Source organism: Periplaneta americana, chromosome 9 (assembly GCF_040183065.1).
Source record: "Periplaneta americana isolate PAMFEO1 chromosome 9, P.americana_PAMFEO1_priV1, whole genome shotgun sequence".
In the NCBI taxonomy this organism is placed as follows: Eukaryota; Metazoa; Arthropoda; class Insecta; order Blattodea; family Blattidae; genus Periplaneta; species Periplaneta americana.
Genome location: NC_091125.1, coordinates 103766905 through 103785542, shown reverse-complemented (window position 1 = coordinate 103785542; position 18638 = coordinate 103766905). Strand labels below are relative to the sequence as shown.

Here is an 18638-nt window from a genome sequence, read left to right as displayed (position 1 = left end):
TTCCTGCCCATCCTGTATGTCACTTACCTTTACGATCGGTCTATCATTCGGTCTCAGTTGCCAGTCCAGCTCACTTAGTACAGTTCAGTACCGTCTAGTTAGTCCCTCCAGATTCAAAACTTCAATTTTGAACCTATAACCTCTGATTGAGGTTTTCGCTGATAGCCTATGTAAATCTATTATCAGGCAGTACATCTCACTTGACGATATGTCAAAGGAAGAACAATAATTGTTTGTATGCATCTGATGTCTGATTAGTGGAATATGTAGCTATTCAGCGATGCATGCAATGGAGGGGGAAAGGAACTGGCCACTCTACCCCATTATCTTCTGACATAGTTGCCTCATGAGTGATGCCGTGATGGTGTCCCTTGTGGGGTTCAGACCTATCTTCGGATAGTTGACTAAACAATAACAGTTGAAATATTAAGTTAAATAGCCATACTTTGCGGCTTTCCAACGCACTATTTTTACCATAATGTAGAACTTGTTTTGCTAAATATTTTCATCGCTTGCAATAATAATAATAATAATAATAATAATAATAATAATAATAATAATAATAATAATAATAATAATAATGTAACTTATTTTTCTATTTTTACAGGTTTTGGATCCATGCGAGCTTATACGAGTCTTCTTTAGTAGGGAACTTTATATGGAGTTATGGTGAGTGTATAATGTTCAATACGTTTAGTGAAACATGAGTGATGATTGATGTGTATATTATTTGATAATGCGTACAAAATAATTTACGTTCTAAAATGCTAATCTATTTCCGAGTTACTCGTATGTTTTAAAGTGCCAATTCTACTTATAACGTATGAAATTATTAGAAAAGACATAATTATTAGGAAGTGGGCTATCACATAGAAAGTACAAGGAAGTTCTCAACTTGCTGCCAAGCTATATAATTTAGTCGCGTATATGGCTTCTGAGAAGAGAAATAGTAAGCTTAATTGCCAATAATTATCATCGGACATGACGAATAACTCGAGGAAATGCGGGTCATTCTATAGGAAGAATGTCACATTTTACGCTTTGTTTTATTCCTAAGGCGCAATGTATCCCAGTTCAATTTCGAAATAATTTTCTGCGAGCTACTCCGTATAAAATGTGTATATTGTTATATAACGTATTGTAATATATCTGAAACTTAGTTTCTGCTATGTGATTCTTAGTTTAAATTGATCGTGTATGAAATGCCTATCAGCTATTCCAGTTGTCACGGATATTACATTTTTACTATTTTCAAATTCTAGGCTTATATATTGAAAATTAAATGATTTTGTGAACTTTTATTATTAGAATGAATTTATAAGATCAGTATCATTTTACAGAAAAAAAGTTGTTGAATAAAATTTATTATTATTGCAGAAAATAAAGAAAAGGTTCTGTCACGGATGTTACCAGATTTGTGAACTCACTTCACACCTTATTAATAAAAAGTATAAAACTCGGGTCTCTGTCTCAAGCAAAGAGATATTCATTCTCATAGCATCCATGTGAAAGCTATACAAATCGCATGGCATTCAATTAGTTCACAAAAACTTATTAGGCAAGGGGATCAGTCGCTTCTACGGTCGAATTGCTACAAAGTTCAGCAAAGAAAGGGTTGGGAAAAGGGGTGGGTTTATAAACTGCAGAGAGGGCTGGGATGGGTGTGGGAGAAAGGAGAGAATAATAGAATGTATGGCGTAATGTGAAGATGCGTTTAATTGATATCGAGAGGCTAGAGATTGAGCTCCAATGTTCGGAAAAGTCCTCACTACATTTACAATCAGATCTCATGCTCAACTAGGGGATGTGTGAATATATAAATTCTTGTAACAAATACAGCAGAACAGGTTTAGCGTGGCTAAGATTGGGGTCATGGAAGGGTAATAAAATTGTCAACGAAGAAGGGAGCGTCTTTGTCCGCTTTGCAGAGAAAAAGACTCCTATAAACACATTTTATTACAGTGTGTCGAATTGGAACATGTACGGAGAAAATATCTACCACCCTCGATGCTAAGTCAGAATAGGAGTTCGCCTGCATATCTTGACCTCATGGGGAATAGAGAATGGAAACAAAAGACTGGATTGTTCCTCTTGAAGGCGAGACAGATTAGAACTTCAGCTGTTGAAGTTTGTGACGCGAACTGAGGAAGGGATAATAGTATCTACCCAACTGTAAACTTTTATATCTTTTAGGTTAGGATACATTATATAATGTGTTTTGTTGTGCCATTTTCATTTCAATATTTGTGTTCTTTTAGAGAGTAGTTGGATATAATCATAGGTGGAGGGGGAACCTACAAAGTGGGACTTGTTTTAGGTACAAAGCACGTACGGTCAGAAGACCCGTGCATTGGATTTTAGAGAAAATTATGATAATATAAAATCTGTATGTATAATATTACTCAATAAATCAATCTATCTAAAAAAATATTTTATAGCTGTTTCTTCCGTGTTACTGATGTTACATGTTGTTGCCGATGTTACAGATGAGTTAATGTGCTTCATTTTTCCAGTTTCAAAACAACTGTGACATTATTTTCTAAGTAAAAATATTGACTTGAACTGTAAGATTATATTGTTATTAACCCAAACTATTGAAAATAAATGGCAGAAAGAATATAGTACAGAGTAAAAGGTATGTTGATCCTGGAGCTCTGGAATTAACAATACAGACACTAAAATATTTCTTCAACAATAGCTCCTTGAAAAACATATATTAACAGCTGACCTCTCTTTGCGTAAGTGCTGTAAACTTAGGGAATCAAGTTATTATCTACTACCCAGCCAAAACCACTTAGATTCAATGCCTATAGAACTTGTAAATATTTTCCTTTTGAAAGTAAAACATTATAATATTTAAATGTAGAGTCTTATCTATGTCTTACACCAATAACAAACAAATATTTCTGAAATACTTTTCATTAGAATTCCTAGTTTTCCCGGAATGGCTGCTATGGGCTCCTGGTTGCCAACATCGACTGTCCGTATCTCTTGCTTTCATAGCTCAATTCCAACAAAAACTAAAGCAATTAAGTACTGTCTTAAGTTTATGCTCGTCGTTTGAATTTTGGCGGTAGAAACCTCTATGTATCGCAACTATCTAATTATTCCTTCGAAATCCATTTAAACTCTTACTTACTACCCAGTTTCTTTCAGGGAGATTACGAGGCCGAAGAGCTGTCATCTTCACTCTTTTCGTGTCTAGGTTATAAAAATAGTAATGTATGCCTCCTCTCACAGCGCCTTAGACCCATAGGCTTACGCGGGGACACTGTTATTTTCAGTAGGCCTACCTATACTATTATTCAATTACGAACTATCGAAATAAGACGTTCTTTTGAGAAAGAAAGGTAATTATTGGAATATTAGTGAATAATGTTGAAACATTGAGAAAGGAGGGAAAAATTTTCAGGATTTTCTCGTTTATTGAGTTCTTGGCATCATCATCACCATCACCATCACTATCACTGTCACTATATATCCCTAGACCAGGCTTGCAGAACTGGGCGACAATTGTGGCGTTACGTCACTCACCCCTTCCTTCCACCCCCCGCGTCATTGACTTGTTAGGGGAAGGAATTTATTTTCTGTGTCTGTCTTATGTGATTGCGTACGAGTCACAGATACGTCATTCAACGCCGGTGGACTGTGGACGCGGGAACCAACTTTTTCCCCATGCTTTCCACCCCTCTCTCGCCAGTTCTGTATCCCTGCCCTAGACCTGTCTTTGTCCTCTCATCTCCTCGGTCTTACCACACTTTTTCCTTTTGATCTGCACTCTTCCTTAAATTTCGGAGCTCTTGTTTCTGTCATTCTTCCTACATGTTCTTTCATTGTCTTTTTCGACCTAGTTAAAATGCCAAAGTTCTTTAACTTATGTGTTTCGTTTTTGATTTCTCAACGTATAACTCGCTACTGACCTCAGAAACCTCTGCCCTAGTATTTTATTGGCAATAATAATTTTTGCACTTACATGGTATGTATCTTTAATAACTATAACTTTGGTGGAGATCTTAAGCTTATATACTGTAGAATGCAATGAAAGAAGAGACAATGGGAGGAGAAGCAATTTAAGCGTACGCTATCGCGCGTCCTTAGAAGGAAATTTGGGATTTAGAAGAATAGTGTATGTGAGCTCCAAGCCTCTTGGCCACTTATCTCAATCCGACTTTCACCGCTCCTTTGACGGAAACTGGACAATTCTGAAGGGGGTAAAATGGCGAAAATGGACTACGTGTGAGGGGAATAAAGTATACATACATATTGTTGCATATTTATTTTAAATAATCCTCCAAAAATGGCAATAAAATTTGATCGTCTGCATAAAGCATGGTAATATTTCTGATGATTTATTGATAATCAATTCTATAAAGTAATTATAACAGCATACTCGTAATTATGATTACAGTTACGCTGTACCAATACTTGTGCTACCTTTCTATTATTGGTACAATTTCTTCAGCCGCTGCTTCTGTTGTTTAAGCGGAACTTAAGAATTTAAATTAAAAAAAAACAATGTGAACTATACGTGATAAAATAATCTCCGTATGGTTTGCAATGTGTTCGTATGTGACTTACATCCTCCATGCTTCTGAATGACATCAAAACGCTTTACTTTCTTGTTTCGATCTCCGTTACGTTGTTTCGATTTCTCTTACTCTCTCCTGTTTATCGCAGACTGTTTGCTCTGCGTGGAGCGGGCATGCGGGATATGCTAAGTATTTTCTGAAGGTATTGTGTACAATATACATCAATGCTTTTCTTGCACTGTTGCATTTTTATTCGAGCCTCCTTTACGTAGTACGTGGTAAATGAATGCATGTAACAGTTTACAGAAACGTACGTTGAAATGTGTATGAAATACCCGTATTTTAAATTGTGCTGATGATAATCAAATAATTAAAAAATAAACAGTATCTTACAACTGAATTCTTAATGTTAACATCAGCCCAGCAGTCTTCACGAAAATAAATGTAGAACCAACCGTGTAAATAATTGTTTGGGGGAAAGATCAGGTTAACTTACTTTTACTTTTGAAGGCTTCTCCACTTCCTAACGGTTGCCTTGTAAACCCTGTCTCCAATTTTGGTCATCTTCTCAAAAATTCTCTTGCAGTTCTCTGGATCTCATCATTCCTCTTACGCCTCCTTTTCGAGTCAGTCCTGGACACTCCGATGGTGACCAATTTACCACCATTTTTATCCACCTTTCCTGCTGCATTCGTTGAACGTGTCCATACCATTGCGAAGTTCGAATGTCGAATCGATCTATCACAGTCTGTTGGATATTCAGTCTATCCATTATAGTGTCATTTCTAATTTTTTCCATGGACAATATGCTCAATTTTCTCCTTAAACCATCCATCTCGACCGCTTTCATCGATCTTTTTGTCTCTCAGTTAATGCCCAGGCTTCTGCACCAAACAATAAGATGGTCTCAATTAGAGTTGAACAACGATCGAAAAGCAAGACTAACAGCGCCCGCAATGCCGAAAACCCGCACGACAATATTGGCTACGTCGCACAGTGGTCCGAATCGCTTAAAACCCGGACAAAAGTAATAACTTCTTTTCTAGTGGCCATATTAACTTGAAATTTGGTACACTTATTACTAATAACATGTATCTAACGTGTGCAAATTTTAATGCCATTTGGAAATGAATAACTACCCCTCTTGAGGGGCGAGATAATTATGCTTTCATTAATAAGGGCCAAATTAGATATTTTTTATCACACTACTGTTATTTTATTGCAAAATTCGATAAATGCAATAATTATAGTCATTTTATGTACACGATTTCATCAGCAACCCCTAATATAAGGGTTGAAAAGTTACATAAGTTATGTAATCCACAAGTTTAAAATTATAATCTGTATAAGTTATAATCGAAATTCAATTAAGGATTGTATTTTTGTGGGTGAGTACATTCTTACATTTAGTAACATAAAGAATTCGTTAATATTTTCGTAGTTTTGTAGGGGTATCCAAAATGTTACGTACCATTTAATACTACCGGTAATATAACTTATATGAACTTGCACACTTGTAAATTCCATTATATTATTGTGCTAAATTATATTAGAATATCTGCATTTTTATACATTTTGTTATGGAGTTTATGGCTAAGCAGAAATAAAGTATGCGTTTTGATACTTACTAAGGTGTTGAGCATTTGCATCTGGGGAGTGTGCCTTGAATGCACTGAGTAGTTTCATTATTGTAAATGCAGACAAGTTGAAATACAGAACTGTTTGAAGGTCGCAATTCAAACTCCAATAAATCAATCAATCAATCAATCAATCAATCAATCAATCAATCAATCAATCAATCAATCAATCAATCAATCAATCAATCAATCTTCTTAATGTATCCAGCTGTTTGCTGACAACATAAAGTCCACTATAGTCCACTGTAGTATTTTCAGTTTTTGTTTTCATGAGAAATGAGGTGTATATTTGACCGTTCATTGAAGATTTCTGTTGCTAGTAGCCAGAGTTGGGGTGTAGTCAATATATACTGCAGGACTGTGTCTTCTGCAACTGGTACTGATGATTTTAATTTACTTCTTTTGTGGTTTATGGATTTACAGTATAGAAGAATGTAAATTCAATCTTCGTTTCTGCCTAATCCGAAAAGATAAAATTACTGAGACATGCTATCTACTATCCGTCCAATTGGTTTTGTCGCAGGGTTGTAGAAAGGGGGGAATTCACATAACAGTTAATTACTTGACGAGGCCCTTTTATTTAAGTTATTTTAAACAGTTACACAATATTACGTAGACGTCCAATTCCTAACAGAAATTAATGTTTTCAGAAAAGAGCTAAGACAGCCCAGCCACTAGTCTTTACAGAGGGGAAAGCAGAAGCGAGGGGGGAAACCAGGATGCTCGCTGTCAGATATAAGTGTCAAAATTCTGCTAGAAGTACGTGTGGTCCAATAAATCCTGAATTTTCACTTCACATGCGCTCTCACTAGCACTTATATTGTTCGGATAAGTTGTGTCTTTTGCTTTCAGAACTGCATAATAGCTCGGATGCAAGTCATGATTGTATTTAATTGCCATTTTTCTAATAGACATGTATTGATGTTTCGATAAATTTGTACTTACTATCATTGATAACGCTTCTTCTTCTGACAGTTTCGTAGCTTGTTTTCTTTTCTTCAGCCATGATTCACGAATTTGCTTACCTCTGGTAGGTGTCGTTGTGGTAATTTATTTTAATAGTTTTGCTGAATTGTCGTCACCTCTAGCCCTCAAATTCATCATTGTGGCATATGAAAGCTCCTCAGCACCCACATTCTTCCTCAAATCCTCTATTTTCCTCCTCTTACTTCTCTCACATAATTCTTGAAATTCTTTTGAAGGACGTCCAAACGTTTCTGAAGAGGAAGAAGCGGAAGGAATGTCTGTAAGTGGTAATTCAATTTCTTGTCGTAACCAGTCTGAATATTTAGGAACAAACATTTTTTCGCTGCGATAACATTTCTTCCAAAACTGATAGTACGGAAGAAAAAAGCGCCTTCTTATTACACTTCATAGATAATTTGTGCCACGATTGTCCAAATGTAATTCAAATTTATTCTTCATATAATCCACAACATATTCTTCTTGTTGCACACGAGTCCCACTGTTCTTTCCTTGAATTATGTCGTAAAATTCTCGGCGACTCACACGTAAATTAATTTTTCATACACTGTATTCACACATTATACACTGAACTGAGACCGACAGAAACCCTCTGGACACTGAAAAATCAAGGGCCTGTGCTGTTTACATCCAATAAATTATCCCTCAATATCTAAATATGCAAACATAAATTTTACTGCGTGCTTATCTCGCAACATGTGTTGACGGACCACGCGCATGGGGATGATTTGGAGGTCACGATTCACAGTTCTGCAGGGTTCCGCAGATAAAACCTTCAGTGACGAACTTATAAATGTCTACCAATATACAATATGTAAGTTTCACGGTGTACACTCGTGAACATTTTTTTAAAACTCTAAAACATTCTTTATTTTTTCGCAAAACACGAGCATTAAAATTTGTATTTATTATTAGAACTTAGAAACAAAAAACAATGATAATTATAATTTTTCCCTATACATAAGACCGTAATACATTCATAAAAATATTCTCAGAATTTTATTTTGCATTGTTAAGGCAGACACATTGTTCAAAAATCACTTACAAAATCGCAGAATTAATCACGAAAGATTTGTGTCACTTTTGCTCGTAACTATTGACCAGAACCTTTGAAGTATTCTTCGAAAAACACTTGGTCTTATTAGAATGACTATTGAGGATTATTATTGAGGTAATTTTGTATTTTTAATATGAAGTTTGAAAAATGACTTTTGTCCGGCTTTTTAGCGATCCGGACCACTGTGCGTCGTCGTTAACTGCTTGTGAATGAATCGAGCATACGTTCAAGACATCGAGAGTAATCAACACTCGAACGTCAAGCAGCCTTGAATCGTCACAGTTGTTTATACCATACAGAACTTTTATCTGTTTTGACAACTGTTATATACTACGCGACCAAGGCGGGACCCGTCGTGGCAGAATGAGGAACTCCGTGCTCGCTGCATATGTTTACTGCTGGAGTGTCGTCACATCCAATAACTAGCGTTTCAATCTGGTCGCAATGCCGCTTTGTTTTGTAGCCAAGCGCGGAGCATTATTTATAATGTCTTAAAGTTTTGTGATGAAGAAAAGACAACTGGTTTATTCCTGCCTCTATCGAAGAAAACAGATCGTGCTGCAGCTATTGTGAAGTTAAATAAGGAAACAATTAGCAGGATTAGAAAGGAAGATAAAGAATGTGAGGAAAAGGGTGTAGAAATATCGACACCAAACAAAGTTAGACGACCTGAAAAATAAGGTTGAATTAGACGACATGGACAAATGTATCATAAGAAGAGAAGTTCATAAGTGTTATAGTCTCTACAAAGGGCTTCCAACAATAGGAAAGTTGCATAAATTTTGTAAGAGAGAGATAGGTTTTAAAGAGTGCAAGGAAACTTTACGAAAACTCATACTATCCATGGGGTTTGCATTGAAAAAATGTATAGATAAAAGGAAATATCTAATAGAACGCTCTGACATAGCAGTCAGTTATTTACTTGGACGAAACATGGTTCCATACCCATTACACTGTCCACAAATGTTGGCAAGACGTAAACGTGTCAAATAGCAATGCAGGTCAACGACTTATAATAATAATAATAATAATAATAATAATAATAATAATAATAATAATAATAATAATAATTCTTTATTCATACTGGCAGAGTTAAGGCCATAGGGCCTTCTCTTACACTCTACCAGGTCACAAAGTATACAAGCAGTTAAAATTTAACAAAAAGTTAAGGAACAGAATACTAAAATATTACAAAGAGAAATAATAATAGCATAATAATAGCATAATAGCCCATTGATGGTTTTATACCGGGTGCTTTCTTCCTGTATATGATGTCCGGTGTTCGGCCACTTTAATATGCTAAGATAAGAAATGTGTATCAAATGAAATATTGTATAAAATACAGTAGAATGCCTACTTTAGTTTACGTTACTTTCGAGTCATGTTCCCTCCTTTACGAACACCGATGTTGTGGTGTGTTTTCTGAATAGATTCCTATATGTGTAAGCATATGGTAAAATAAAACTAAACAATAAAGTTAACTATACATACGAACATATAAAACGTGTTAATAATAATGAAACAAGAGCGCAGTTCAGCATGTGCTTCATTTTACATCTGATCCGGACTTTACAACACGGCCTGTGTTGTGAAGCGAATCGCAGTGCCACCAAACAAAACGGTTCCCGCCTTGGTCGTGTAGTACGTATAGCCTATCTGAAACATAACCTCTACCTTTCAGTGTATAATAATCCGTTCCCCAGTCTTTATTTAGTTACTAGGCCCTTATTAAAAGGCTAGGAATTTTTTTTTCATATCTTTGAGATCAAGTGTACAATCTCAAATAAAAAAAAAACATTAACGTTTTATTTAACGTTACGTTTCATGTTTCTTAGAAATGCACATTTATTTGAGAATTTTTTTTTATTTGTATAACCATAGGTAATATCTGATAATAGAACCAGAACATTTTTATAACTATGATTCTGTTTTGTTTTGTCTTTTTGTATCAATCATCTCTAATGTTATTTATTTCAATGATGTATGTTATTCAAAGTTACGAAATCTTTCCACGCCGACCAAATGCTATTTCGAGAATGATAAGCAAGACTCGAAGCGCATGAGAGTTAAAAGACGAGACTCGAAAGACAAATGCAACGAACACAGCGAGCGAGAGCTGCAGTTAGTTTTGTTTATTTCTAGTCTCAATGATGTGTGATGATTTTGAGTATCAACTGCTTTGTCCCTTGCCGAATACCTCGGTGCCATAGAATTTCATTGAATTATATAAACACAATATAATATTTGTTACTCAGTCAAATGACAAATCAATGTAAAATAATGACTTATATTATATGGTCATTAAGTTTTATATACACGAATTACAAATTGCAAACGTTTTCGCCCATTCAGGCATCTTCAGGCACAATTGAATGGGCGAAAACATTTGCAATTTGTAATTCATGTATATAAAACTTAATGACCATATAATATAAGTCATTATTTTACATTGATTTGTCATTTGACTGAGTAACAAATATTATATTGTGTTTATCTGTATTAATTGACACTCTGAATATTTCCATCATGCTTTCCATTGAATTGCTTAATAGTTGCTGAGCGTGTCTGGATTATTCGGTTATCTACTTCTCACTGTTGCCGAATTTGTGAACGGTTAATCCCAGATAAATGAACCGAATCGCTGGCTTAATTATACCATCTAGTAGGTATACATTTTTATTTTCCTCTTCTACTCTCAGATACTCAGTCTTTCTAAAATTTACCTTAAGACCTTCTAGGCCTATGTTATTAGACGTCTGCCAGTTTTCTCATCATAAATTCAGCATCTTCGTGATATCGACAAATTATCACTTGGTCATCGCAAATAGAAGTGAATGAATGACACGTTCTTTAATCTTAATTTTTTTATCCCAAGCTTTCAGAACAATAAGTAGTAATAACTTTACTCCAATTCTTTTGAGAGAAAAAACTGCATACAGGCAAGAAGAGAGATACAGACAAACTTACAAAGGCATTCCAAAATTAATTTTCTCTCAGTCAGCCATACTGAAAGTCGAGTTTTCGTGAAGGTACTAAAATATACTTTTGCTGCTTTTTAGTATTTTCTACTTGCATAGTTTGGTGAACTATTAATGTCACTACTTTATAAACAACCTAATATAGTAATTACAGAAAAGTGAAAGCTAAAATGCGCAGTGTTCTTTGCGGAGATATGAGTGTGTGTAAAATCTCGTTTACATAAATATACGTAGAACGAATAGCCCTTAAGGGAATTAATGTCACTTTCATAACTAATATTACATAATTGTCTCCATAAATTTAATGAATGGAGTCGGCCTAGTTGGCGCCGTTGGTATAGCGCTGACCTTCTACGCCCGTGGTTGCGGGTTCGATCCCGGACCAGGTCGATGGCATTTAAGTGTGCTTAAATGCGACAGGTTCATATCAGTAGATTTCCTGGCGTGTATAAGAACTCCTGCGGGACAAAATTCCTGCACACCGGCGACGCTGATATAACCTCGGTAGTTGTGAGCGTCGTTAAATAAAACATAACATTTAATGAATGGAAAATGTGAAATTAACAAATCAGAATCTTCGTTATTATTATGTTGTAAATGAGGTGAATGAAATTTTTGAGCAGCTTAGATATTTACTGATGTACGGAAATAAATATAGAAAAAAATATATATCCGTGTACGCGATAAGCGAAGTTTATAGACAAATAGATGTGATCAGATTTATGTACTTTCTAATTTTCTAACTTCTGTTCCATTAATTTAAATCAATAAAAATGTCTGACTTTTTCGAAGTTGTAAGACTTGTGGGAAATTCTTCAACTGGGATTATAAACTGATAGTTCATCGTCATGGCAAATTACGTCATACACATAAGAGGTTCATAAATATTTTGAATAGTCCTAATTATGAATAAAAAATGTAATTTGTTAGCTTAACTAACATGCATATGTTCGACAGGTAAATTTCAGTCTCAAGATTTAAGATAGGTAAAACATTTTAACTAAATGAACTGATGAATATTCTTTGAGTAACAAAACAATAATAGAATGAGGAATGGTAGAATGCAGAAAAAGGTGGTTATGGTACAATACCTAACCACTATTGTCCACGTTATCACCACTGAAAGTTTCAAAGGTACAATGGTGAGTGAAAGACAACATTTCAAAATAAGTACAGAATGTTAATGTTGACGGTATCAATATTAGTGAAATAATGAATACAATATGTGAATATTTTTCTTAATTCCTTCACAAAGCTATAGTCTCGTCGCTCTTATTTCCGGCAGCCAATCACGTTGCAGTCGGCTAAATTTAAACATGTCTTGTGATTCGCTGCTGATGACATTGCGCACTTTCTAAGGCTCGATAAATACTTAATATAATCGCCCGCCATTTTGGCTCTTTCGTTGGCGTTCCCACAAAGCACACGAGGACGTTATTTGCCGCTCAATTACAATGCATTTGATTTATTATCACAGGAGCTACGACATGATAATGTTTAACGGTGCGGCAAATAGATTCCTTGTCTGGTAGCTCGGCAACGAAAGAACAGAAATGGCAAACGATACTACCTACCTAGACTTTATAGAAGCTTCACTTCCTAGGGCATAAGCAAAGAGGAGTCATGCCGGAAATAACAGCGACGTTACTATAATAGGGATATCCTGAACTAGCACCAACAGAGAGCGCGCGTGTACTTTGAGGGATGCGCTTTGCGTGTGCATTTGTTTTCCGGTATATAAACATTGAGGATTTACGTAGTGTATTAGTACATTAAATACTCTTAAAAACAACTTAAAAAGCCAAATTTTTGCTGTGTTCCTATATGTAATACAAGGAAAAGCCTTTTGTCTTCATTCAGGTCCCGAAATATTCTGAATATAGCCTATGCTTTAAACCTTAAAATATTTAACTAATTAAATAGCGCCTCGAAAGTGTTAGCTATTAAACAAAAATAACTACTTCAAGTAAGGAATTGTTGGCTACAGTTTCATTTTGGAATAGGGAATTAATAAAAAGATATGGAAGCTCGGCACAATTAGATTCTATTCAGTACTTCTAGGAGCCCCCAAATTTACGCCAGTATTTTACGCCTGGAGTAAACTCTCGATTAACTGGGATATTTATTATCCAGGATGATCCATAGTGAAATTTATTTCGTGAATAAGCTTTTAATGTGTTGTAGACTAGTTATTAAAGCCATGTTTTTACTTCGAATTTTCACAATCATCCTACATAGTATTCAGAACTGCATGTCCTTAACCTATAAAATACAGGAATAATCGTGATACTACTGCGATCATATTATATCATCTTATCAAGCATTGCATTTGATCTTTCTGCAAACTAGAGAAAAAAATACGAGGAATTCAATCTCGACAGTTCCTTCCCTATGGAAAAAAACACGTTGGTAACTGCGTATCCTGTTCTTATTTAGGATCATGAATATTCAATTTACTCGTATCTGTATTCTGCATACTGTAGATTTCCCCATCCATCTTTTAAGGGAAATCACTCAGTATTATACAAATTTACGCTATTATTTATTGTAAATTAAATTAAATTATGAGATAAGAAAATACTGAATTATATTAAATTATAGTTTACTAGGTTATACAAAATAATTATAAATATAATTTTGACACACACAGAAACCAACAAGCGGGAGAACATAATCACCTATAGCATATGACATAATATAGTCCTACAACATATTATGTCGCATGGAACGCCCCTGCCATCTAACAGTAAAACTTCGCATAAGATATTCCTATACCTGCACTATGTTAGTGGGTTGCTACAAGGTAGTGATGTGCATTCCATCTACAACCTCTCCTACCCAAATCCCATCCTCACCTTCCCGTGGTGCAACCCGTTTCGAACGAACGAGGCTCTGGGGACCGAGTACCAGCGGTATAACTGAAATGTCATATGCAGAGGAAAGGCTGTATAGGTGGGAACCCCACCCATTGTACCTCTCTGGGCTAGCAACCCATTGAGCGTTATTTTCACATTGCTTTCAAGTCTCAACAGAAGCCTCGGATGACAAAGATGGATTATAACGATGACGAAAAGAAAAAAATTTAGTTTCAGACTGTAACAGGCCACTCGGCCTAATACTTGTTAGGAAGACGACGACGACTATGTTAGTGTGTATCAGCTCTGGGCATAAGTGGGCAAGTGAAAGACACAGAAGAAACCCCGCACATGACCTTTCTGCTTACTCCGCTTTATAAACAAACGCGCAGTAAGGCTTTGTGAATCAGTAGTTGATTTTAGGCAACCGGCGAGAACCGGAAGTTCTTAAAAGCTATAATACCTGCCTGATACAATCCGTCACTGACGTTTCTGTCTGCTAGTATGGCATCGTATCAAAATATTACTGTCTCAGTCGGGGAAGGTGGAGTGGGAAGTTAAGTAGTGGTCTGCATAACCCAATCGAGTTAATAACGTCCAGGCCTGGTGTATATGCCTAAAAAATTGTATGTAGGAATCTTAAAGCCTTAGTCAATATACGGATATTATTAAGCACCATTTAATTGAGGTTAACGCACGTTACATTCGATTGATATGCATAGAAAGAACGTAGTAAAGAAATACAGTAAAACTTATTTTCAAGGAACCTCTCAATGACAGACACTTTGAGATTCTCCTGCAGAATTACATGCGTTCTTAAGAGAAAATACCCCAGGTGGCCCGGGTTCGAATCCCGGTCGGGGCAAGTTACCTGGTTGAGGTTTTTTCCGGGGTTTTCCCTCAACCCAATACGAGCAAATGCTGGGTAACTTTCGGTGCTGGAATGAAGGCGATAATGCCGGTGAAATGAGTCCGGGGTGGACTCATTTCACCGGCATTATCGCCTTCATTTCATTCAGACGCTAAATAAACTAGATGTTGAAACAGCATCATAAAATAACCCAATAAAAAAAAAGAGAAAATACCGTCTCAATAGCGGACCATCACTATAATCGACACGGACAGCTATATAAACAATTCTTTTTTACTTAAAAATTACTGAGGAATTCAAAATAAATAAGATGTGTATCACAATACGGTAGTTGTATTTTGTATGTACCATTCTTCCAATAGCGGAGAACTTCTCAATATCGGGCAATTTTTAATTTACGAGGGCTGTAACTCTTCTTCTTCTCGACTTCCCGCAAATTCATGTTTAATAAGAGCTGTGTTCCTTTGCAAGGACAAGTTTGGAACGTGTTTGCGAAAATCAACTAGTAATATAATAATTGCATGCAATGGGAATACTAAGTTGCAATGTGCAGGATAGTTCTTGTCTGGCATATTACAAAGAATGTGTGTCACAAAATATTTATTGTATTGTTGACCTCTGTCTCCAAGTAGGGGACGCGATGAGAATAATGAAGTGTCACAAAACTCATCGTTCAATTGCCTGTACAACGGTACTGATTTCGTGAAAAAATGTTGCTTATTTGCTTTCTTAAGTTTTGTCGGGTTTCCTAACTTCCTCTTCAGTACATCACCTTCCCATAAAGGAAACGAAGTATAAATACAGAATAACACACTAGCGGCTTCACATTAAACTGAAATTGGTTCCATATAAACAGATTTTTGTAAGTTTTTATCCGTGGCGCGACAGTTCATGGAGGTCCAATGCCCATCAGCCGACTGATTGCTCATGATGTGAACGATCATCCCACCAGTACGGGGTAATGTGTTGTTAGTAGGGGAGACCATTGTACCTTAAAAATATTGTGCAAATGGTGGCAAATACATTTTGAAAACGAGGAAAATTTCCTGCTCTACCTGATTTGTGCATGAACAACCTTTGCACTGCAACCACTCTTTCAGTGCGTCCTTGTAGAGGAAGAGAAATAACCCGCGCGCAGAGCAATCTGCCCGTGGTAGCCTACGCGCTTGCCCGTACGGTCTTGACTATGCACCACTGTCTTACGGTTTCGGTAAGAAAAGGAGTTGTGGCCAACATGATGTTCCGTTCATTATGTCAGGACATAGATGACAAATTAAGATTATGGTGTGGTGATGTTAATATAATATTAATGATAGTAATAGTAACAGTAATAATAATAATAATAATAATAATAATAATAATAATAATAATAATAGTGATAATGATAATAGTAATGATAGTGGTAATGATAATGTTAGTAATAGTGATAATGATAATGATTTTTAAATTGGTTATTTAACGACGCTATATCAACTACTATGTTATTTAGCGTCGATGAAATTAGCGATAGCGAGATGGTATTTGACGAGATGAGGCCGAGGATTCGCCATAGATTACCTGGCATTCAGCTTACGGTTAGGGAAAACCTCGGAAAAAACCCAACCAAGTAATAAGCCCAAACGGGGATCGAACCCACGTCCGAGCGCAAGTTCAGACCGGCAGACAAGCACCTTAATGACTGAGCCACGTCGGTGGCTTATGATAATGGTAATGATGATGATGATAATAGTAATAATAATAATAATGATAATGATAATAGGCCTAATAATAATAATAATAATAATAATAATAATAATAATAGTGATAATAATGATGATGATGATGATAATAATAATGATAATAATAACAATAAAACAGGATGGTAAGAAAGGTGTAGATTTAAAATTGTTTTAGATGTAATTTGGTCAGATCATTCTTTAGGACCGAAATTAATTTTTGGGCGTATCTGAATATGAAATCTGTCAATACCACCGAATTGTATGAAACATTCGTTAATATCACACTGCTGAGACTGTCTAAAACCAGATAACACTTTCCAATCAAGTGGATCTAATAAGCTGAAGAGGACTAAAAGATGGTCGCGATTCGTAAGAAAACGCCCGAAAGTAAAATGAGATGACTGATATCTTACCTTCATGGTTCCGGTGATGGCTACAAATCCGCAGTAAGGAGTGAGGCACTTCACAGGCACATGTCAGAGCACAAAGTCTCGCAATTAGGTCATTAACCTGTCTTATATAGAGTGCGGGCTCGGCGCCGTGGGCCAATGGGAAGAGGCAGTCAGTAGGCAAGTGGAACGCTACTCACCTGTTGGATGCGCCACTACACTGCCTAATCTAACACTCTTCTCGATGTTCATTTACACTGAGATTTCACACACGTGTTGGATGCTCAAATATTAGGCGCATTGACACATTAGATGCGATATTTTGCACACGTATCACTTCTCATCAAACAACTTAGTATGTAGTGTAAATATTTTCACAAACTTTTCCTTTTGTATTGCAAGGAATTGTTGATTTCGACGTAGGTATTTTCAAGTAGATTTTTTCATTCTAACTGGATAGATTTTTTTTTAATTCCTCTGGATATGATAAAGAGACAAAGTAAATGATTATGTCTCGTGACCAGAATATTGTACGAAATGGAAATATAAAAAATGGAAATTTATCCTTTGACGAGTTGGAAAAATTGAAATCTCTAGGAGCAACGGTAACAAATATAAATGATACTCGGGAGGAAATTAAACGCAGAATAAATATGGTAAATGCGTTTTATTATTCGGTTGAGAAGCTTTCATCATCCAGTCTGCTCTCAAAAAAGCTGAAAGTTAGAATTTATAAAACAGTTATATTACTGGTTGTGAAACTTGGACTCTCACTTTGAGAGAAGAACAGAGGTTAAGGGTGTTTGAGAATAAGGTGCTTATGAATATATCTGAGGCCAAGAGAAATGAAGTTACAGAAGAATGAAAAAAAGTTACATAACACAGAACTGCATGCATTTTATTCTTCACCTGACATAATTAGGAACATTAAATCCAGACCTTTGAGATGGGCAGGGCATGTAGCACGAATGGGCGAATCCAGAAATTCATATAGAGTGTTAGTTCGGAGGTTGGAGGGAATAAGATTTTTGGGGATGCCGAGACGTAGATGGGAGGATGATATTAAAATGGATTTGAGGGAGGTGGGATATGATGGTAGAGACTGGATTAATCTTTCTCAGGATAGGGAGCGATGGCGGGCTTATGTGAGGGCGGCGGCAATGAACCTCCGGGTTCCTTAAAAGCCATAAGTAAGTAAGGATATGATGAAGTACAAAATAAAGTTATAGAATCCTGTTCTGAAATAATTTCTTCTCCTTTAAGCTGTTTATGCGATTTGTTAATGCAACTTGGTTAAATCTATATGTAAAAGGTAAATAAATGAACTTATATTAATTTTATTATGGGCAATATCATTATTAACAACATTTTCAAAAGTGTTTGAAAAAGTTATGTATAACGTATTGTATAATTATTTGGAATACAACAATATTGCATTGATTTTAGAGCAGTTTGGATTTAGGTTGGTGGAAGAAATTCTGAATTCTATAAATTCAAAATTACATGTTGGAAGGATAGTTTGTGATTTAGCTAAAGCATTTGACTGTGTAGATCACAATATATTGGTAAATGGAATTAAAGATAAGAACTTATGTTGGTTTATTCCTAATCAAATAAAAA

At 35.8% G+C, this 18638-nt stretch overlaps 1 protein-coding gene across 1 annotated transcript in view; it reads right to left on the bottom strand.

Moving 5' to 3' along the window:
• The window catches only part of LOC138706332 (uncharacterized), a 63636-nt gene extending 46514 nt beyond the window's left edge, over positions 1-17122 (bottom strand). Inside the window, exon 1 of the mRNA XM_069835469.1 lies at positions 17043-17122. Within this exon, the coding sequence (XP_069691570.1) occupies positions 17043-17048 (6 nt within the window). The 5' untranslated portion in view covers positions 17049-17122. The remainder of the gene's footprint in view (positions 1-17042) is intronic.
• Between the last annotated feature and the right edge of the window lie 1516 nt (positions 17123-18638).